Source organism: Elephantulus edwardii, unplaced genomic scaffold (genome assembly GCF_000299155.1).
Source record: "Elephantulus edwardii isolate Elephantulus edwardi_28Jun2011 unplaced genomic scaffold, EleEdw1.0 scaffold00049, whole genome shotgun sequence".
Classification (NCBI taxonomy): Eukaryota; Metazoa; Chordata; class Mammalia; order Macroscelidea; family Macroscelididae; genus Elephantulus; species Elephantulus edwardii.
The window spans coordinates 14059922-14082962 of NW_006399799.1; the positions used below are offsets into that span (position 1 = coordinate 14059922).

At 47.1% G+C, this 23041-nt stretch overlaps 1 protein-coding gene across 1 annotated transcript in view; it reads right to left on the bottom strand.

The window, feature by feature from the left end:
• The window catches only part of HIVEP3 (human immunodeficiency virus type I enhancer binding protein 3), a 63811-nt gene extending 47705 nt beyond the window's left edge, over window positions 1-16106 (bottom strand). The window contains exons 1-2 of the mRNA XM_006886602.1: window positions 11049-16106; window positions 7797-7942 (exon numbers count right to left, since the gene is read on the bottom strand). Of these exons, the coding sequence (XP_006886664.1) occupies window positions 7797-7942; window positions 11049-16106 (5204 nt within the window). The remainder of the gene's footprint in view (window positions 1-7796; window positions 7943-11048) is intronic.
• Between the last annotated feature and the right edge of the window lie 6935 nt (window positions 16107-23041).

The window sequence follows — 23041 nt, forward strand, 5'->3', positions numbered from 1 at the left end:
TGGCGGGTCGGTTCTGATTCCATTATACACACAATATTGGTGGTAAAGACCTGAAGCCTAAAGCGGGCTTGGGAGGGTATAAGGTAGTCGGATTGAAACAATGAAACAAGAGAACTCTTCTTTTTCTCCACCTCCAAACCATTCACACCGCCTGCATCACAACCAGCATCTCTCTTCCCTCTGTTATCTCAAGAGAAGGGTTCCTTCTCCTCAGTGCCTGTGATGTGCCCTTCCTCTGCTCTAGGACTTGACTTCTGCACTATGCCCCCCTCGCCTCTTCCAGATGATCATGACTTCTAGCTTTACATGGAAATACTGCTGGCAGCACACATTGCACAAGGTCTCTCAGCTTAAATACCTGCCTGCTCGACCCCACAGCTCTCTCCAGCTCACACCCCAACTCCCTCTACAGTCAGCCTCTTAGGGACAGGGTTTCTATATGCTGCCTTCACTCCTCATTTCAACCAAAGCCATCTGAAGTCTATGTCTCTTTAGCCGCAGAAACAGCTCCAGTCAAGGGCACCAGTGACCTCCACATGGCCATATGCAATGGACAAAACACAATGCCTGCTCTGTGTGGGAAACAAATGAACAAACACATAGAACAACAACAAAAACCTTCATTGCTCTCCAGTCAGAACCAATTCCTAGCTGACTGCCCAGCAGACCTTCTGAGGCTGTCAATTGCACAAGAGGAGACTGCCCATCCCATGAAGCCACCTGCAAATTTGAACCACCGGCAAGGCGCTGCCTCTGGGTTAGCAGTGCAACTCCCTACAGACTATATCACAAGAGTTCCCGAAACACATATTTAAAGAAAATAAAACAAGGAACGGAACAGGGATAGGAAATGTCAAAAGAAGGCGCAAGTTCATGTTGGAAGGTTTGGGAAGGTTTCACCGACAGAGCAAAGGGAAGTAAGGGTGCAATGGATTTTCAGGAAAACAAACAAATGAAGGCAGAAGGTATAGCATGTGCAAAGGCCCTGAGGTGGGAGCATGTCTAGGAAACAGTGAAGAGGTCACTGCGGTTAGAGCACAGAGGTGTGTGGATTTAGGGGCTGGGTAACAGGCAGAGGTAGGGGAGGACCTGGGCTTAGAGTAAGTAGGGCTTTGTAGGCCTTGGAGGGCTCCAAGTGGGGGAAGCACAAGGTCAGCTGCCATGTTACCAGCGTCACTCTGGCCACTGGGCTGAGGATACACTCCATTGGGAGAGACAGATGTAAGAGACTGGGTAGGAGGACACTGATAATCCAGATGGCAGAGAAGAGTGGCTTGTTCCAAGAGGGGGAATAGAATGGAGCAACTCTGCAGAGGGTTACAACGCTGAGATGATGGGTGTGAAATAGAGGCATCTGGGGCCTGACTGTCTAGAAAAGTGAAGATGACCTTGTAGAATATTTATTTTGTTTAACTGAACAAATGATTTTGCTTCTCTCATTAAAAGATGGTTTTATTTATCCCCTTTTGTCACTTAAAAGGCTTTCAGCAAATATATGGTTAATATATGCAGTTTACCTGTCCAGCTATACTTCTGGGCTACCAATCCTAAAGTGGTACACTTTGAGTTCCAGTTTGGTGCTTTAGAATGGCCTAGCCAAAGAGCTTATTCTTTATATCTTTCCACAGGCCTCCATTTACCACTATTTACCTAATTCGTAATTTAGCCAGTTTGTTCCTCAGTGCCTACACTGAGCTAATAAATATTACTGAACTCATAATTCAATAAAATTCCATATAATCATTAATTATTGGCTGGAGTGCACAATGAGACAGGATTGACTCACTGCCATTGAGTCCGTTCCAATTAACAGAGACCCTCCGCAGGCTTTCAGAGGCTGCACGTCTTTACCACAGGAGAGAGCCTAGCTTTCTCTTGAGGAGCAGCTGGCGGGCTAGAACTGCTGACCTTTCAATATTATACATTGGGCACTGCAAAACGTACTGCAAGTCTGGGCTCTAAAGACCAAGCATAAATGAGTTTGGGAATATTTACTAGAAAAGAAAATAACTTTTAATTTTTAAGAAATTAAAACTAGTATCTTTTTATTTAATAAACAAAAACATATGTGCATAAGCACATGTTTCAATGTAGACACAACATATAACAATAAGCGTTGAGTATATAGTGTGAATTTGAAGAAAAAGAAACCTAACAGTTCCTTCATGGATATTTTTCTTCAAAGGAATACAGAAAAACCTGTTGGCATAAGCCTTTCAGTCAAAAGTATATATATATTCAGATGTAAAGCCTTATGTTTGAATATGCAAATGTGAGCGGATTAGAAGAGAAGCAATTGCTGGATTGATGTGATCAGGTAGGTAAAAGGGATGGGCCTCAATGTCCTCTGACAGGAGCACAGACAGCTCTTCCAGGAGCCTAGCAGCTGGCAGGGTCTGGGATGGACTCCTCTTGCTGAAGGCTGAAGAGCTAGCTAAGAGGGCTGCTTTGCACAACCCCATACCCTTGAGACACCATCACCCATACTCACTATTCCAGCTGAAAGCTGGGCTTCTTGTCTCTAGTTGAGGCTAATTTGCTCCTTTGTGTCATAAACCCAGCCACACCTTGTTCACTGGGATCTCCCCATCTGCATTCATCATTTCCTCAGGCACTCTTATCCCCACCCCAGTTGGTAGTTAGCTTATTTCCAATCATTTCCAGTTTCTTCTTGGCCCGCTGGTTGAGCTCCCAGCTTTCCTTTTCACAAGTGAACCCGAGTTAGTACAACATAACCATCACTCTTGAGGAAGAGTGTTAACTCTGCGTGTATGAAAACAATATTCCTTAACAAAAGAGCCCCTCTAAAATAACCAAGGGTACTAGTTCCTAGTGTTCAAGCCATGATGCCCAGTGGCTATTGCCAGAAAGCTACATGGAATCTGCAGTCTTCCTTCAGGTGTGGAAGTTATGGGGAATGTACAGGTAAGGCTGTTTGCTGGGAAATCATGAATTAAACATGTTTCATGTGTGCAAGCATTGCTTCAGGATCCAGGTCAAGAAGGAACTTAAGGGGAGACAGGAATAGATTTTTGTCACTGGTGTTATTCCAGAAGTAACATAATGAGCTGTGTCACAGAGTCCAGAGGGGTCACAGGGGTTCCTAAGAGGTGGGCGCTGAGCACCGGCTTTCGGAAGCTGGGTAGGATCTGGCATGGGTGGGCAGATCCCAGCAGTCATGGAAAGTGAGGTCAACAGGAGCAAGTCAGACTGTTGGCATGGAATACCAGGTTGAACTGAAACTGGGTCGCTAGGAGTCTCTTGAGTAGAGACCTAACACAGGCACAGAGATGTTGAAAGACAGTCAATGGTACTGATGTGGAGACCTGGAGGGAGGGAGACCTGCATTCCTGTCAGAGGGAGCTGAACCCCATCTCTTTTTAGCTAGACAGTGGAAGAAGGAGTAAAAAAGCACAGTGCCTGAGTCACTGACTACTTCACGTGAACAGCAAAATTTGCCGACTAATTGGAAGAGGGAAGATCAAGGGATAGGAAGACCAAGGTGACCTTGAGTGTGAAGGACTAGAGGGATAGCTGCTTCCTCTGAGATCTCGATGTGGCGGGAAGAGCTGTTGTTGCGCAGTGGAGAACTTGGTTTATATGTTTAAATGTCTTGCCTTGTAATTAGTTGTCTGAACAGATGCCCTACAGGGTCTGGGGTCCAGGAGAGAGTAGTTTCAAGCTGGAGACCCAGCTTGATACAGTGATGAGGTTTAAAGTCAAGGAAGTGGATGGCACTGCAAGGATGAATCATGTTTATAGGGAAAAGAAGTGAGTCCAAATGGTTCGGTACAAGGACCACCACTGCATCAGAACTGCTAACCAGTCCACCTTTCCTCTCTGCCTGCCCACCTCTCACACATCCTTTCAGGCCCAAGGCTGTGCCCTTTCCAGCTACTCCAGCTCCCAGCGACCCCACCCTCCCATCAGCTTCTCACTCCTGGCAGTCTGGACCCCCCTCAGCTCAGGACCTGAGCTGCCTCTTGAATCAGTCCCAGTGCTTTGAGAGCAGACTATATCTATGAGGTATTAATCAAATAAAACATTGAGGTGGGTTGATTTCTAGATTAAGGAAAATAGAAAGAAGAGGGTAAGTAGAGATAAAGTCTCAAAGATATTGGAATTTTATAGCATCTACTTACCTCTCTCTGGCTTATTCACTTATCATTATGAACAAAAGCTTTATGTTTCAATATGGATGTATTTAAAAACCATTGTAGGACAACAAACTGTTTATCTGTTTAGTATAAATCATGCCGGAGAAGTCATGAATACTGTTTATTGAATGTTGCTGGTTCTGCCAGGCACATGCCAAGACTGATTCTCCCACTTCCTCGAAGTCAGGTGAGGCCACCTGGGTGACATGCTCTGGCCAATGAACGTGAACACAGGCATCCAGTGGAAGCTTTGGGGGCCAGTGTGCAGTTACCTAGCTTTCTTCCTTCCTCTTTCAGGCTCCACTGGTCTAGATCACTCAGTGACTCTGAAGAATAGAGCTCTGCTGTAGACCCTTATTAAATATGTTCATTAGGCTTAAAAAGAAGGAGGAGGAGGAGGAGGAGGAAAAGCAGAAATAAGTTTGAGACAAAACCCTGGGGAAGGCAGATGCGTGTGGAGACCCTCTTGATGTTTTGAGTCAGACAAGTCTTGATTGCATAGAGGGTTGGCAGCCCTAGACTCATTCATGGAATGTGTGACAAGAATGGTTCCACTCCTCACATTTCTAAATACTCCTGGTAGTGGGGGGGGGGGTGACAACATCATCTCCAAGAGAACCATGAATGTAGAAGTATCACTAGAACCAAGAGTGAGAGCTATATGAGGTCCCCAAATGGGACAGTTAAGCTGAAAAGACCAAAAAATCTGACTGTGGAAACTCTCTTCTAAAAAAAAAACTAATCTCATTGTCATAAGTCAAAACTGATTCATAGATGACCCTCCCACGGGGTTTCAGAGGCTGTAAATTACACAGCAGGAGACCGCTCATCTTTCTCCACTGAAGGAGCTGGTGGACTTGAACCTTGCACGTTATGTTTGGCAGTGCAACCTCACCCACCAGGTCACTAGAGCCCCTGCCCATGCTCAAATGGAACATGACATGTTTAAAGAGTGGGAATGATATTTTTCCCCCCACGGTAGACAGGACAGAGTGAAATACTCCTGGAGCGAGAAGAGATGGACGTTAGAGTGATAAGATACACCATTTACACTCATCTCACTGGACCCTCTGACACTCCTGCCATGTATGTTACTAGTCCCATTTTACAGATAAGATGACTGAGGATCAGACAGATGGAGGGACTACCTAAAGTAGAGCAGAGGTACGCTGGAGAGCTGCTCTAGGTTATAGACAATGAATTTAGAGAATGTGTCCTGAAACACAGAGGGTGGGAGTAAGTCTGGATGTGACAGTGGAGGGGGTGGGGGAATGAGGAGGAGTACACACCAAGGCCCAGGTGTAAGCCTTGGGAGAATGACTTTGCAGAGGGGGACTCTAAAAGGCCTGTATGGGAAAAGGGATGGAGGAACTCAGATGTAACCATTCATCTGAAGGCAGATCACACAGACAAAGAAGGCAGCGGAGAGCAGAGATCTGAATCAGTGCAGGGAGAGATTCCTGCTGGCTGCTACTCCCTAGGCCTCGGCTTGCCAGGTCAGAGGGAGTGGTCTCCCAGAAGCCACAGGAGAGTGGAAAGGGGTCTGAGAGGGTGCAATGTGGCCACGGTTGCCAAAATGTAAGTGAGAGGAAGGAGAGGCCCTTTCCTCCTTAGGTAGAAGACTGATGGCATCACTAGTGGAGTGTGAGGGGAGCCTGTGTTCCCAGGACTCTTGCAGTCAGAGGAATGACTTCAAAATGACTCAATGGTCCACGGTCACTACAGCGAGGAGGCTGGCTAGTGCCCCAGGGGAGTGAGTTCCGAGGCAGGAGTGTCACTAGAGTCAGGTCTCCCCTTCACTGGGTCACCAGTGCAGTGAGAAGTGGGACTTCACACAGCCTGACATGGGGCAGGCCATTTGGGCCTGAGGCCTGACTTGGCCAATGCAGATAGGGAAGAGCTTAGGGAGGTGAAGGCAGTGGGGGCGGAGGGTCAGAGCTGGGCCCTGCAGGGAGGGGGAAGAGAGGTGGGAGCAGGAGGTGGGGGTTAATGTGGAGGGGGGCAGGCCTGGCTATTCTGCTCAGCAGAGGGGGTGCTCTCTGGCCAGCCATGCCTATGGGGGATGGACACCTAAATGGCTACACTGGCTGGCACCACACCTAGCACTGCCATGGCACAGGACCTAACTTTCCTTCCCTCTTTTACTTTATCTAGTGTCCAGATTTGGCTGAATCAGGATTGGTTAACCGGCAGGACCTCTATTATGGGTGCTTGTACCTCTCAGGGCAGAAACAAACCCTTCCTCAAGCACACTCAGAGAGCTGCCGAAGTCAAGCTCCTTGTCTGCTAGCGAGCACTCGACAGCCCTTGCAAGCCCCACAGACAGGCCATAAAGAATGGAGTAGAAAGGTCACAGAGGCACCCAGGCTGTGAGGAAGGCCAGGTGGCCTCTGAGTGGCCATGACATGAGAACACAGAGACACATGAGGGCACTCTAACCAAACAGGAGGGACAGGTGCAGAAACCCTTCCAACCCCAATGGAAAGGGCGTCCAGTGTTGCTCAGCAGAGCTGTTCTTGGTATTTGGGGCAGGGTGCTCTTTTCCTACAGGGTAGAATGTCCCTCAAGACCACCACTTGCAGGCTGTTTACCCTCCCTGGCTCCATTCACACCCTCACATTTCCAACCCTCCACTACCACATTAGACCTGACAGTTTAGGGTCTTCAGAGGCTGCAGACTGGTGGCCTGGGGCAGCTTGGCAGCCTCTGACCCCCCCCCCCCCCAGCATATGAAGGAAACAGAGAGTCAGAGGCCCCAGTGTCAGCCCCATGTTGACCAGTACTCATGGAACTGTCCCCCAGGAGATGCAGCCTCCTCCACACTGTGGCCACTCAGGGCCATGTACAACAAGGGTCGCATCAATGACACCAGAGACACAGACACAGGACCCTGAGACAGACACCCCACGTCTTGGGGAGCAAACATGTGGCCACACAGAACACACCTTGCACAACACTGCCACAAAGCAAGCCTGAAATGGGGCAGCATTCTGAAAGAGAGTCCCCAGACTGCGAGTTCTGAGATGCTTCAACCATTCAGTTTCCAAAGACGTGCAGCAAAGGAGAATTGCCAGGAAGAATATTCAGAATGGTCACGATGAGTGAGCTCTGGGGCCTGGCCAGCCAGAGTGGAGACCAGTGTGATGGTTGGTGCTCTTTGCTCTGCACAACAGCCCTGGAGGTAGAGCCAAGCTCCCCCAGGAAACCGGGGGACACAGGCCCAGGAGAATGCATGCCATGGTGGCCATGTGGGCATAGAGAGGTGACTTTTGGGGAACACACAACAAAGCAAACAGTAGCCCAGACAGGGCCTGGAGTGGGGGAGACTCACCAAGGACCCCAAAATAGGGATCAGGAATTTAAAAAAAAAGGGGCTGAAGAAAGGTTCAGACTCCTCCAGACCCTCATCCAACACCAGAGTCCCCACCCCATCAAAAGCTTGGTTGTCTTAAGCATGAAGTGGCCTGTGAGTCCCACAAAGGCGTGTCTGTGTGAAAGCACCCCAGAACACCTCGGGGGTACAGCCTTGCCATTTGAGATGCCTCCGGCTCTGGACACAGACAGTCTATCCCAGGCTGATGGCTGGGCCTGTGCTTACACCATAGGCAGCAGAAACTGGAAACCAAATGTGGCTCTTACCCTCCTTCGAAGATTTTGATCCTCGTCGGCTCCCCTCTCTTGGAGGCAGGAGTCTCTTCCTCTGGCTTCCCTCGCTTCTCTTCTTCCTTCTCTGTTCTAGCTATATCTTTCTGGCCTTCTGGGGAAACCAGCGAAGGGAGGTGAACCTGGCCCACCACAGGGATGACAAAACCATTGCTGGTTAAATTTTTCATCCTCAGTGAGAGACATAACACTAACCATGCCTTATAGGGTCCTTACAGGTGTCCATGCATACACCGGCTAGTTCACTTTACCCTGCCCCATGAGGAATTCTCATTAGCCCCATTTAGAGAAATGAACACCTTGATTCATCGAAGACTAAAGGCCTTACACAAGGTCACATGGTGAGTCAATGCTAAAGCTGGGCTTCTGACTAGGTCATTTTGGGACAATGGAAGGTGTTCAGGAAGTACAAGGTTCAGGAAGTACACACTCTGTTAATTCTGGGGTTCTCACACTAGCCTTGGGAGCTCCCAAGGACAGGCCTTTATCTTAGTAACCTAGGTGGCCCCAGCCCTTCATTCAGGGCCTGTTCACAGAAGGTGTTTAGTGGATGCTGGAATGCTGAACAAATAAATGACGACCAGCATAAGGTAAGGAGGCAGGGGCTCAGATGAGCCACTGCAAAAGGGCGGTGGGGCTTGACTCAGGAGGCTTTGGTTTGTCTGAAATGCCTGAGTCGACACTGCTCACCCCTGTGTCTCTCTACCCCATGATTCTACCCTGAGATTTTCAGGTTCTCCTGTCCAACTTCTTGTTGCTTTGCTCTATTTTCCACTTTGGGACTTGGGTTCCCCCGTTCCAGGATCTCCAGTGAGATGGTCACTAGTTTTTTGTGTGAATGTTCAAAAATCAAATGATTCTAGAGAGGGCAGAATGAATCACAAGGTGGGATACTGAAGTCATGATGTGCATCTAGGCCAAAGCAAAATGCTCTGGGATGTGTTCATTAAGAGGGGGTGGTCAGGGAGGAGAAACAGGTGAGGAGGAGCTCTGCAACCCTGCTTGTCTAGAGAACCAAGCCTGGTCTCTCTGGGTAGGTTCCCTGTCAACATTTCTGACCCTGAAATCACATTTGGGTAACTTCTGGAATTTGACTGGTCCAGTTCTCTTTACAGATCAGAAACCTGGGGCTCAAGGTCTCCAAGGACACTAAGATAGCTAAAGGCAGAACTGGAAGCAGAGCACAGATCTCCTCTCCAGGATGCTGGTCCTTGAGCTGGTACCAAAGGCCGGGATACAGACTGAAGGCCTTGACCCCAGAGTCCCTCAGAGCCAAACTCAGAGAGGTTCTGAGCACACTGATAAGTGTGCACTTGGGGATGGGCAGGCTCTGATGTGTAAGGGAAGCCATTCTCTTTAGAGAGACATAGGCCCCAGTGGTGAGAGTTGATTTGATGGGGATAGCTGGCACTGACCTTGTGCTTCCAAGACATCTTCCCTTATCCCAAGAATATATTCTCTGACCTTTCAGGCAGTGAGAGGGCTTTGCACAACCTTCTGTAGGAAGCAGTGATGCTGTGCTGAGAGTTGGAAGTTCTAGGAATGTATTCTCATCCTACTTCAAGTTATTGTCATCAAAGTCATAATAACTTATAATTTTTACAGGCTGTGGGACAAGTGACCACATCTTCTGACTGACTTAAGAGTCACAGTTCCACTGCTGAGAAGACCCAAGAGTCACAGTTCATGTGCCAATCAAGGTGGAGGTACCTCTTTAGGACAGGGGATCTGAATCCTAGTCCCATATCAAGGTGACTGTGAGACTTAAGTTTTGCATAATATTGAGATAGTAGATGCTCAAGGAGTTATAAGTATGAATATAAGTACAACAATATCTTGGGAGTAAACATAGTCAACAAGAGACACTGGAGAGTAAGTTAATCATGATGTTTAGGGCAAAAGTAGGAATCTCATCTAAGGATATCTCCACATATTAACAAGGCTATCTAGAGAATACATTTAGGAACAAGTTCTATGGAGAATATCTAGCAGAGCTAAGAACAAATTTAATGCATGTACCTCAGAGGAGGAGGATATGAATATATTAAAAATTATGGAGCATAGTTTTGCTCATTTATATACAATATGAGTTTACTTTAGAGAATTTTTGTCTGATTTGATCAAAGCATCTGGTCTGAGGACACACTAATTAGCATCTTTACATTTGCAATAATCTTTCCAGGTTAGTTTTCCTTAAATAATTTAAAGAAGAAAAACAAACATACCCTTTGAAGTCATGCAACTGTGGTTTCAAATTACGGGTATGTAAAAATTTGCCATATGACCTTGGCCTCTCTTACATTCTGATCCACAACTTCTTCACATATAGAGTGGAGAGCATAGAGGTTAGCACTGACTAGATTAAAGGGTCCACCATAGTGCCAGCATAGACAGGGTGATTAATTTAAAAAGACCAAGTCTTAGTCTACAGATGGCAAGTCAAAATAAATCATGACTTGATTCCTTAAGTTGGCCCTGTAAGTGTATGATGTTGTCGTTGGTCTGAAGCAAACTTGGAAACACAGAATTTCAAACTTGCTGAGCTTATTAAGCAGACTCCTGACACAGGTTCTACTACTACACAGCACAGATTAGTCAAACTTTGAGTGATCTTTCCACCTACTGGTGGGATACAGCAAGCTAATTCTACCTATTATTTCAAATACTGGGGGAAGTGGGAAGAAGGTATATTTAAAGATTTGTTTGTGTCAAATTTAAGATTCTCTGTGAATATAAGATTTTAGGGGTCAGAAATAGCAGATGTGAGAAATGAGAAGGGGAGGAAAGGATCAAAACTACAAAGAAGAATCATATGGTGAAGGAGTGGTTCTGAAACTGCTGCAAGCATTTCACTACGTTTTCCAAGTAGGTCTTTTGAAGAATAACTTTTTTCTTTGTGGAAGTTCCATTTTAATTTTATAATAGAGGGTAATGAGAAAGCAAGATCACTTTGTAGTCAACTCCATAGGACTGTGCCTAATCCAGTGATGTGCAGGCCAAACTGTCAAACTGACAGAGAAACTCAAGGAATATGTTTCCTTGAAGAAGGCCACTCACAGCTTCCAGGAAGAAACATTCCCATTACTCTGGCTATTGTTTTGCAAATGGAATCTGAAGAGAATGTGGCTTTAAAAGCTCAGCAGATACAGTGGTGTTTTCTCTGTGGGTTTTTGTTTGTTTGTTGTTGTTTTTAATCAATGATGATAAGAAAAACAAGACTGAACTTACCTCTGTCATGCGGGGCTTGCAAGAGCTGGATGGCACAAGCCTTCCTGTCTCAGGATGCGGAGCTGTGGCCATGGTGTATGTCTCTTTGCTCACCTTCTGCTTAGACCTCAGGAGGGACAAAGCAGCTTTAGTGGAAACCCCTGGAAGGTTGGGGTTGTACAAACTTATGCACCAACCAGCGTAAACAGAGGACCTCCTATCTGCATGCTGGATGTGATTTGGCTTAATGTAGTTTAAATAGCACCAACTGACATTAGTGGTCGTGTGGAGGCTGGGGAACTGCAGTACCTTCTTTGAGTCCATACCTTCTTGTGACTTGGCTGGTCTGGGGGCTGTTTCTGACAGAGGCAGCGAGCTGGGAGGCATCTGTGGAGGGAGGTCAGGTTGTTCCTTGGAATCTTCCTTCTTTACACTCAGTGTGGGCAATGCTCTGCGGTGAGGTTTGCTAGATGGCTGGGCATATTCCTTCAAAGCTTCTGAGCCTGGGGCTGTTACATGGGGCAGGGAAGGGTGAGCAAGGGGAGGAATTTCCTTTGGGTCAGATGGGTCTGGAGATAGACTGGAGAGTGTTTCCGGCTCCTTCCTGCCCTGGCCCTGGCTGCCCAAGTGAGATTTCTCTGGTTTCTTTCCATCCTCGGTGCTAGTAAGCACCACACTGCATGGTTTTACCAGCTCAAGTTTTTCATCTGCCTTGGAAGCCTCCTCTTCCTTCACCCTTTTTTGCTGCTGGGTTTCCATAGTAAGTTCGAGGCTGCCAGCTGGTGAAAGGACACGCTTGCTTCCCCCTGCTGTTGATGAGCTTCCCTCCAGGCTCAACATACTCTCTGATGACAGGGAAGTGCTTTTTCTTTCTGGTAATGTCACAGGCACTCTCAGGTATGGAGTTGGGAAAATGCTGCCTTGCTCTTCACTTACTCCAGCCAGTCTGGGACCAACCTCATACACATCTGTCCCACACACAGTTATCCCTTTGGATAGGGGCTCCTCAAACTTGGGAAGAGCCACAGTTGCTGAGCTGCCTTGGGACTGAGTGACCAAGATCTGGGAGAGGGTAGTATACATCGCGCTTCCATAAGATGGCATGTTGGTCTGAATGCGGACGGGCACAACAAGTGACACCATGGTGTCTGGACAAGCGGGCAGGGCCAGCAGAGGTGCTGATGTAGGTGCTGAGGAGCTGGATGAGGTTACTACAGGGGGCAGTTGGATGTCTCTGCTGTACTCTGTGCTGGGAGAGAGGCCAGCTGCTCCTGATACCAGTGGTGCCAGGCTAGTTTTGACCTGTGGCAGATGGCTTTCTACATCGCCAGGGAGTTGAAGCGCAAACTGAGATTGCAGAGGCAGAAAAAATCCAGAAGAGAGCGCTGATGAGGCTGGGTATGGCATGGGGAGAAATGAAGGAGGTTGCCGGAAGGGGATGCTGGTAGGGTGAGGCATTAGTTGGGGAAGGTGGAGGTGGCTTGGGTGCAGAACTGTAGGCTGGATAGGAAGTGGTGGGGCTTGAAATAAGGAGGGAGGAAGTGGGGGCATCGAATATGGAGAGGACAGGAGGCTGGACATGGCCTGGGTGGAGAAAAATTCTGAAGACTGTCCCGGCTCATGCTGCAAAAGGTGCTGGAAGGAGAAAAGAGAAACCGGAGGGGGCAGATACGGTTTCTCATGCAGGGGCAGTTGGGCAATTGGTTGGTGGAACACCTGCAGTGCTTCTGTGTAGGGTGGAGTGGACCCCAGTGGAGCTCTCTCTTGTGATTGGCTCTTGCCTCCTGGATGCCCACTGTGTGAAGTGGTTGTTGAAGAAATCTGAGGCAACAAGCTTTTGGTAGATGATTTACTGGACGAGGGCTGTGATTCCTCACTCTCTTGTCTCCCTTTGGGAGTGCCCTCCAGCTCTGTTTCTGGTGGCCTGCTTAGAGAGGCTTGTCTCACTAAAAAACACTTTCTTCTCTCTGGAGGGGCTGCTGGAGTTGGTGGAGCCACTGGGGTTGGTGTGGAAGGCCCTGCCAAGGACAAGCTGCCATAGTCGAATGATTTGCTGCGTGTCTCAGTCATCTGGGCAGAATGAGATACGTTTGGGCTCTGCTCCGAGGCTGACCTGCGCATCTCTCGGGAGTGCGGGTGGTGGCTGGGGACAGTTAGCATGTGGGTACCCAATGGTTTAGAGCGTGGGTCAGACAAGGGCCCAGGAGCCTCAGCTTTCCCATGCTCTTCTCTCTCAAATGAGGCTGAATGACTAGATCCACTCAGGGAGACATTGCTTTCCTGGCTTGGGCTGCGAGTCAGAGACACAGAGGACTCAAAGCTCGACTCCCCGGACGACTGGGCCATCTCTGCCAGTCGCAGTCTCTTCTTCTTGGGAGGCAGTTTCTCGGCTGGCAGCTGGGCAAGTGTCTGGCTGCGCTGGGGCCACTGGAACTCCTCTGTCTTCTCAGGCTCCTTAGGGGGCGGCTCAGGCTCTGTGTCTAGCCGGTCAGGCTCCTCGGTCACCAGAATCTCAGGAACCTGAATGTTGGGCTGGCGGACCAGTCTAGATTGCAGGGAGTGAGCTGACCGTCCGTGGGGGGCAGGCGGGGGTGATGAGAACTGGGCCAGGGACTTGTCATCCCCTTCTAGGCCACTGGGCTGCTCAAGAGAGTCGGATTTCTCAAAGGAGCTGGTGTGCTGGATGACAGAAATTTCTTTGGACGTTGTTCTCCTCTCCTTCCCTGATTCTGAACTGGACCCTGGCTTGGGAGTCCTCGGCTGGAAGCCCGTGGATCCCTCCAAGGAGGGCACTGATTTACTTGGTTCTGCTGGTGACTTGGTGGACTCAAGGGGAAGGTTCCGGACCGCATCTGCTGGCCCGGGGCTGCCAAACTGACCTTTAGTGGCCTCAAAGGCAGGTGGCTCTTCCTCGTCCCCCAGACTTTTTTCTTTCCGCCTCTTTCTCAGTGGAGTGAGTTCCAAGGTGGTCCCCAGCTTATAATGCATCATTTGGGACCAGGGCTCATGCTCAGTCTGACTCTTCTCGGCTTCTGAAGATGTGTGAGCACCTGCGGAGACGGGCTTTGTGATCTGAAGCTCCGAGCAATAGTACTTTTTGTGGGCTTCGTAGTTGTCCCTTTTCTTGTACCGAGCACCACATATGTTACATTCATAGATGACCCCTTTTGTTTTCAAGCCCTTCTTGGTCTTTTTGGTGAGTTCGCTTTCCTTGGGTTCTGGTTCTTCTGCGGGCTTGGAGGCTGTGTCTTTGCCACTTGGGCCAGCCTCCTCGGAGCTGTACTCGCCTCCCAAAGGTAGTTCAATCGCTGGCTGGCGTTTCAGCATCCGGGGGTGAGAGGTAAACACGTGACTGCGGCTTAGGGTGTCGGAGTCGGCGATATGGTCGTCGAAGGAGTAGCTCCCTCTGAAGGTGGGGTGGGGGGTACTGATAGTGCAGGCAGCAGAAGGCATTGAGTGGCTTCTCAGGAGAGGCACAGGGGGAGTGGTGTTGGGTGGGTGCTGAAGGCTCAGCAGTGATTGTTCCGGCTTCATCTTCTCCCCGTGGGATGACTGGGGCTCCCGGTAGAGGCTGGACTTGGGGGACTCCATGCTGCTCCGCCGCGACAGTGAGCTCCTCCGGGGCTTCACGCTGTCGATTTCACTGGTGTCCACCACGGCCTCGTTGATGGTGATGAGCTTTGTGATGTGCTCGATCACCTGGGTCCGGGGCACAGACAAAGGCACCAGGCTGGGCTTGTCTTCTGTGGACAGGGGCAGGAGGGGCTGGGTCGAGGAGGAGGTCAGCAGGGACGTCCGCTGCCCGATCCGCCCGCACTTGCCGAAGATGATCTCGGCGTAGGACTTGGCGTTGGTGTTTGGGGGGCTGACCTGCTGCTCTGCACTCTCGGAACGGGAGAAGTAGCCAGATTCGGTGCTCCCTTTGCTGCCTGGGCTCAGGAAAGCCTGTTCATCGATCACCTTCTTCCTTTCACTTAATCGCAGGGCCAGCTTCTGCTTTATCGTGTGGGTGTCCTCGGGTTTATGGCTCAAGGGGTGCTCGGATGAGGGTTCTGCAAACGGAGTGGGGTCCTCGAGTGACTGGGATGCGCTGGACTGGGACACAAAACTGTGTTCGTGGCTGGAACCGTGGCTCCCGGAGCTGTACAGACCGCTGGAAAGGAGGGGGTGCTTGGGCCTCGGGGAGACCTCTGTGGGGTGACTGGATGGGGTGCCGGTCTCGTCTTCCGAATCTGTGCTCTCTCCCTCAGTGGGTTCCTCAAACTCTTCTCCAGGGACCCTCTCCATCTCCAGGCCTGGCGGGTACATCTCGCCGCCCATCCCGGAGGCCAGGCCGGCCTTGATGCGGTGGGCGTGGGACTTCCTGTGCTTGTAGAGGTTGCTCTTGGTCTTGAAGGAGAAGCCGCAGGGGCCGCAGGGGTAAGGCCTCTCGCCTGTGTGCGAGCGAATGTGTTTCTGGAGCACGCTGGGCTTGGCGCAGGGCCGGCTACAGTATTGACAGATGTACTTGCCTGGCTTCTGGGGTTTCTTCTCCTTCTTGTGCCCCTCTTCTGAGGGCTTCAAGGAGACCTGGGAAGGACGGGGCACAAAGACTTTGGGGATACCAGGCAGGTCCTCTGGGGGGATGATGGAAGCATGGGCAGGGAGGAGCTGGCCCTGGGGATGGATCCCAGGGGCCACGAAGGAACCTGAGGGCCCAGGTCTCATGGGGTCGACCAGCTGCCACGTGGAGCCCTCCAGGAGATGCTCCGGTTTGCTGGGGGACATGAATGCTGGTGTCAGTGGGTGCTGTGGAAGCTGAGAGATGTGGACGGAGGCCTCAATGGAGGATCTTTTGGGGGGCTTCTGCTGCTGACCCGTTTTCTCCTGAGGCCCTTCCCTAAGAACTGATGAGGAACCAGGAAAGGGCTGCGGGGCTAAGAGCTCTTGGAGGGGGCTTTCCTGGGTGGCTGGGGTGCCACTGCCTGGGTACGGGGCACTGGAGGAAACACTGGTCTGGACGGCCTCTCCTTTGGTCAGCCGCTTCCGGGGACTTCCCTCAGCCTTCTTGGTGCCCTTGACACTTTGCTCAGGATCCATGACCTTCACGGAGACTTCGGGAGCTACCGAGGGAACATGGGCAGGCTGCATTTATGGAAAATCCGTGTATCCCCAGGAGGTGCCTGGCTTTGGCCACATTGGTCAAAAGCAGAAGCCAAACCAAAGATGGCTTTCGGAGTTTTTTTTGCAAGTGTCACTGGCTGTGGGTGGACTCAGAGCAGGTGGTCAGGGTCCTGACCACTCATATTGGTGAGGCATGACCCTCTACTTCGCTGACAGAAAACACAGCGGCACTCTCTGCCTGAATGTCTGTCTTGAGAGTGTCATGAAGAATGTCAATATTGCCATTGTATTATTTCCGTTGGCAGTGGCAAGTGGGCCCCAGGAGTCCCCTGTGTGCTATACGAATGGTGGAAGGTGGGAGATGGCTGTGTCCATGGTCCAGTCATCCCTGGTTCCGGCACAGCAGAAGCCACACTGGATGCTGATTGTGGTTCCGTTCTGGTCTCTTCTCCCCGCTAGTTCTGTGCTGGAGAGCAGTGGCCGTGGAGGAATCACGTTCTTCTGCAGATGAAACCAAAGTACACACATGGAGAAAAACACACACAAAAGAAAGGAGAGAGTTACTGAGTTGTCCACAGCCAGGCCAGCCAGGACTCAAGGTCCCACACGGCTGACATTCCTCAAAGCCTCTAACCAGCAAAACTCAATGAGGACTCCAAAGCCCCCAGCTCCATGTCCCCAGTACCCTCCTCCCTTTCATTACATTGCCCAGGTGGGTGACACAGCACCAGCTATGTCTCTTAGGACCATGTGTGTGAGATTGTGGGAGCAGAAGGAAGGGCAGGGATCTGAGACCTGCAGAGCAATTAGAGACAGGGACGAAGGTGCCTTCTTTGCTCTGCGATGGACTTTGAGTGGCTCTGAGCTTTATTATGCCAGTTAACTCAACCTACTAGCTAAAACTCTGCTACTTATGACTTTACTCCATTTATGTGTTTCTTTTTGTTCTACCATAATTCTTCAAAGGATTGATTGTGACTTACAACAATATTTATAATATAGTGATAAATTACAAATAAATATATGAAAAACATAAATAAGGCATAACATTAGAACAAAGAAACTTGTAAATATGATAGAAATCCTGGAGTTTGGGGGTGAGGGAAGGGGTGAAGGAACTAAGAAAGATCCAGTGGAGATCTGGAAAGATGGGGTAATAGTGGGCGTAGGTCAATGATGGTCAACTTTGATATGACACATGTACGGGAATGATTGTATGAAACACAATGTGAATGAAAAAAATTTAAAACTAGTTACAAAGTAGAACATATAATTTGGGGGAAATACTGTCAGTCAAAAAAATTAGAAAAGAAGAAAACCCAAACATCTACAAATATACTAATTACATATATATACTTTTAGTGTTTCTGTAAGTTCAGCTAAACATTTATATAGGAGCTTCCTGGAAGTCAAGGAGAAAAGGGTGAAGTGGTCCATTACAAGACCCTTGGTAGCAGAAAGAAACATCTTTCCTTGTGGATATGTTCCTAAATGGATGCAAAGAGTTGTTCAAAAAAACTTTCTCATGTGGTACTTCAGGGACTGTCAGTGAATGATGCAGGAGATGATGTGTGTTTCCAATGGATGACACTCCTTCATTAAAGACAGTGACAGGCTTTTGTCAGTGGAAGGCCACTGAACTAAAACAAACAAGCAAATAAACAAACACAACTCAGCAAGAACTATCCATTGAGCATTTAAAGGTCTCCACACAAGAGGATGACCAAGGAACAAGCCTTAAGTCAAAAAGGCATGCTCCTACTACTAGAAATACATCCAAGGAAATTAGGACTGAGACACAAATGGAGATTTGTACACCAGTGTTCATAGCAGCATTATTCACCATCACAAGAACATGGAAAGAGCTCAAATGTCCAACCACAATCGAATGGATTGAGAAATTGTGGTATATTCACGCAATAGAATACCATATAGCACACAGGAGCAACAATTTAAAAACAAAATTACATGACTTGGGAAAGACTGGAGAGCATTATGCAGAGTGAACTAACTCAGTCCTACAAAGACAAATACTGCATAAGATTATTATTGTACAAATAGAAGAATAACTAGTAAAACATATGAGAACGCAAGGGGTGAAGGGAGGGAACAAAGTGGTAGGGGCGAAATCAGAGTTGCACAATTTGGAAGGTGGAGGGAGGGGATAAAAGAAATGGGAAAGATCTGGTGGGGACCTGAAAAGACAGGGTAATGGTGGTTATAGTCCAATGGTGATTAATTTTATAAAATAGAATGCATGGGAATTATTGTAGAAAACACAATGTGAATGAAGAATAGTGTGAAGCAAAATGTATATGGACTTTATAAGCAAACATATAAAATAAAAATGAAGTGGAAAAGGAAGCCTTGCAGCTGTCTGTTTTGCATGGAAATTTGACTATAAGGATATATATATATATATATATATATATATTTTATATTCTAAAAAATTTTAAATAAGTTATCCTACTAGATGGGCTCAAGTTGGAGGGTACAAAGAAATAGAATTTCATCATATTACAACAGCATGACCATATCAGTTATCATTCAAACTGGAATATATTTTAGAGTATAGAGGTGTGACTAATAATTATGGTGGAAGAATGAGGGGGAGAAAAGCCAGGGTTGTTTAATATAAACTAAAATATATATGATCACCTTAATAGCCATATGATTCAAAGGAAGAAAAAAAATCTCAAACCAAGGACATGTGCTCACTCTAGGGGTCTGGTATAATATTTTCTTTTTCATCTTTGCTGTGAAGGCTTAAAATTCCCAAAAGCATTCTTAGGCATTAGTTATGTAGTCAGACTAGTTATTACCTTAAGAGCTAAGAAGACTGAAGCTGAGAAAGAGAATGTGATTTCTCCTAAATATCACATAGTTATGGTGGCACTTTGAATCACACAAATTATATACTTATTCCAGGAATGAAAAACAGGAAAAATGGTGTTGTAATCAAAGTTAAGACAATTCCAAGTTCTATCCTGCTGTACAATGTTGTCAGCAATAAGGTAGTATCCATACACATACAAAGAGGACCTGTTAATATGACTATTTATTCAAGTATACACATCAACAACCAAAGCCAAAGAGGAGAAATATGGAAGATTTTTACCAAATTTTTCCATCTGAAATTGACCAAACATGCAAAGAAGATGTGTTAATGATAACTGGTGACCAGAATACAAAAGTTGGAACCAATGAAGAGGGAATGGTAGTCAGAAAACATGGATTTGGTGACAGAAATGAGGCTGGAAATGGAATGACTGAATTCTGTGTGCCTGATGATTATTCATTGCAAATGCTTTTTTAAAAAGCACAAATAACAACTTTATACATGGACTTCATAGGAATCAGACTGACTCCATCTATGGAAGGAATTGTTGGAGAAGTTCAATATTGGAAGTTAAAACAAAGCCAGGAGCTGTCTGAGGAACAGACCATCAATTACTCATGTACAAGTTCAATCAAGGTTGAAGAAAGTTAAAACACGTCCACAAGAACCTAATATGATCTTAAGTCTATCCAATTTGAATTTAAAAATCATCTTAAGAATAGATTTGGGGCATTGAATATCTGTGATTGATGATGATCAGATGAATTGTAGAATGACAATAAGGATATTATATATGAAGAGAGCAAAAGGTCATTCATTACAAAGACAGAAGAGAAAGAAAAAACAAAAATGGATGTTAGAAGAGACTTTAAAATTTCACTAGAGCATTGAGAAGCCAAAACAAAGGGCAGAGATGCAGAAGTAAAGCAGCTGAATGGATGATTTCAAAGCATAGCTCAAGAAGACAAAGTACTACACTGGAGAATAAAAAGGGAATAACTCCTTCAGCATTTCTCAAGCTGAAAAAAATGAAAAAAAAAATTCAAGTGTCAAGTTGCAATACTGAGAGATGCTATGTACAAAAATCTTGAATGACCCAGGAAGCACTAAAAGTAGAAGGAATATACAAAAAGAGTCACTGTACCAAAAAGAATTGGCTGACATGGAAATATTTCATAAAGTACCATATTATCAAGAGCCAGTGGTGATGGGGGAATAAGTCCAAGCTGCCCTCAAGGCATTGGCAAAAAATAAGGCCCCAGGAATTGATGAGACACCAATTGACATGTTTCAACTAACAGATGCAGCCCCACACATGCTCACTAGTTTGTGCCAGGAAATTTGGAAGACAGCTTACTTGGCCAGCTGATTGGAAGAAATCCATATTTGTTGCCATTTCTAGGAAAGGTCATCCAGTAGAATGTGGAAATTATAGAATAATATCATTAATATCAATGCAAGCAAAATACTGTGGAAGATCATCCCCAAATGGGTGGAACAGTACACTGCCAAAGAACTGCCAGAAATTCAGGTTGAGTTTAGAAGAGACATGCCACCAGAGGTATCACTGCTGATGTCAGATGGATCTTGGTTGAAAGCAGAGAATACCAGAAGAATACTATTCGTTCGACAGTGACTAGGGATGATAGAGAATTGATGCCTTTGAGCTGTGGTATTGGAGAAGAGTATTGAATATACCATGGACTGCTAAGAGAACAAACAAGTTTGCGCTGGAGAGAGTAAAACCAGACTGCTCCTTAGAGGCAAGGATTCTGAAGCTACATCTGACTTACAGGTCACAATTTGAAAGCTCCATGGAAGAGATCTAACTTCCCACATGGAGTCATTATCAGTCAGAATTGACTGCAGGGCAACTAGTCTTAACTATTTCTATTGACCTTTTCATGCACGAATCTCAAAGCAGCTTATGCTTTAAATATGTAGGTAAATATCACATTTTTAAATGGATCATAATAAAACTAAAATTTTGGTTAGAGCTGAAAAAAAAAATAGTGAAAAGCAAGCCTTGCTTCTTCCAGTGGATGGATAGATGATGTAGTGGATGAATGGATGGGTAGATGGATTGATGAGTGGCTGGCTGGATGGATGGGTGGATGGATGGATGGATGGATGGATTGATGAGTGGGTGGATGGATGGATGGGTGGGTGGATGGATGGATGGATGGAAGGAAGAGTGGGTGTGTATATGGATGGGTGATTGGATTGTTGGAGTCCCTGAGGTACGACTAAAGGGTGAAATAATCCTTCTGAGTAGGAGTTAGGTGGCTAATGAAAGCCTACACCGTCAAGACCTGCATTTATCCCTTCATTATGCTACAAGTCTCTCTAAAAGATGGGGAGAAATGCCTAGAGGCTGGGGTTTGATATAATTCTCAGAGCCAGATGGGAGGGGCAGGGTGGATGAAAGAGACAGAGGAGCAGATGACTGTTGTGTCATCAGGTGTCTTACTGACCCAGCACCACCTGCCTAGAATGAGTGTCCAGCCTCCACCTGTGAACTCCTCTTTGGAGCAGATGTCTCTCACCTTCTGAGGTAAGACACACACAGACATGTGAGCACTGCTAGCTGTCTAGGTGTGGAGCTAGAAAGAAGGTGGAGCAGAAGGACCATTCCTTCACTGTGCACATAACACATCTACATCACAGTGGAAGTGATGGGTCAGGATCACATGGTTTCTCAGACCCCTTCACCTGTGCTCCCTGCTGCCCTGCTTGATCCCACCATGCCAGTTCTCAGTACAAGCACAGCTGTAGAGAGGCAGGACCTGAGGGCAGGCGTAGGTGTGAACAGAATCCCTGTACAAGACCCAGCCTATGAAAATCTTTGAAAATTTTTTTAGATATGCATTACTTTTTATTCAAATGAAAGTTTTAAACATATGAATAATTTATGGCTACATAGAGAATATACACTGAAACAAGCCTGGAAGCAGGAGCGGCATCCACTTCCGAAATGGCTTGCCTCCAGAAACTCTATGTACGAACAGTGCTCAGGCCATTCATTCATAGGGTCGCTATGAGTCGTCTATGACTTGATGACACCAAACAGCAACATATCCTATTACATTTTATGGTCTTTTTAAAAATTGGTTTGGTTACAAAGTTCGTATACCCTGTGTTTCACATTATTCTTCATTCACAGTGATTCCCAAAAATACTATATAACATGGGAGAGGTTGGAGAGCATTATGCTGCGTGAACTAACTAAGCCTCATAAGGACAAATATTGCATAAGACCATTATTGTAAAAAAAAATAAAAATTGAAGGATACCTAGTAAAACACAGATGGGAGCTCAAGGTGGGGGGGGAATGTGAGAGCAGAGGGGTGAAAATGGGAAGGGGTGAAACCACAGGGTTGCACAGTTTAGTGGGTGGAGGGAGGTGGGGGGAAGGAAATGGGAAGGATCCGGGTGAAAAGACAGGGTAATGATGGGCAAGGGCCAATGGTGATTAGTTTTATAGAACACAATGCATGAGAATGAATGTAAAGAACTCAACTCTTTTTCAGAAGGACTGTTTCTTACCACTGTGATCTAGTCACGTAGAAACTTATGATCAAGTAAGAAAATGGCTCACTTTCATCTTTTGTGTTCTGAGCGTACAAGTAAAATTTTGATCTAGATTTAAAATGACAGAGGTTTTGTTTGTTTGATTTTTAGGGAGTTGGGGAGGATACCTGCAAAAGTCACCACATACTTGGGGTCAGAAACGGAAAATTTATCTGCTATGGACCAGGTGCTGAGCCTCAGGGCAGAGGAAGAAGTACACCTTCTGCTGATGGTCACAGAACAGCTGTGAGGTCCACATTGTTAGCCACTGAGGTCAAAGCTGCCAGAAAGCACGGACTCAGAAATCAGCCTAGAGCCACGATTGGAACCTGAGCTTCAGCAGCCAGTTGGTTAACTGAGCTCCTGTTTCCACAGAGGCTGGCAGGGCTTTCTCTGGGAGAGGAGCCTAACAGCAAAGAGACCAGGACTTGCTGAGGCTGGAGCCACAAAGGCCTCCGCGGAGTGGGAAAGGATGGAGAAGCCAGATGGGCTGAGGCAAGGT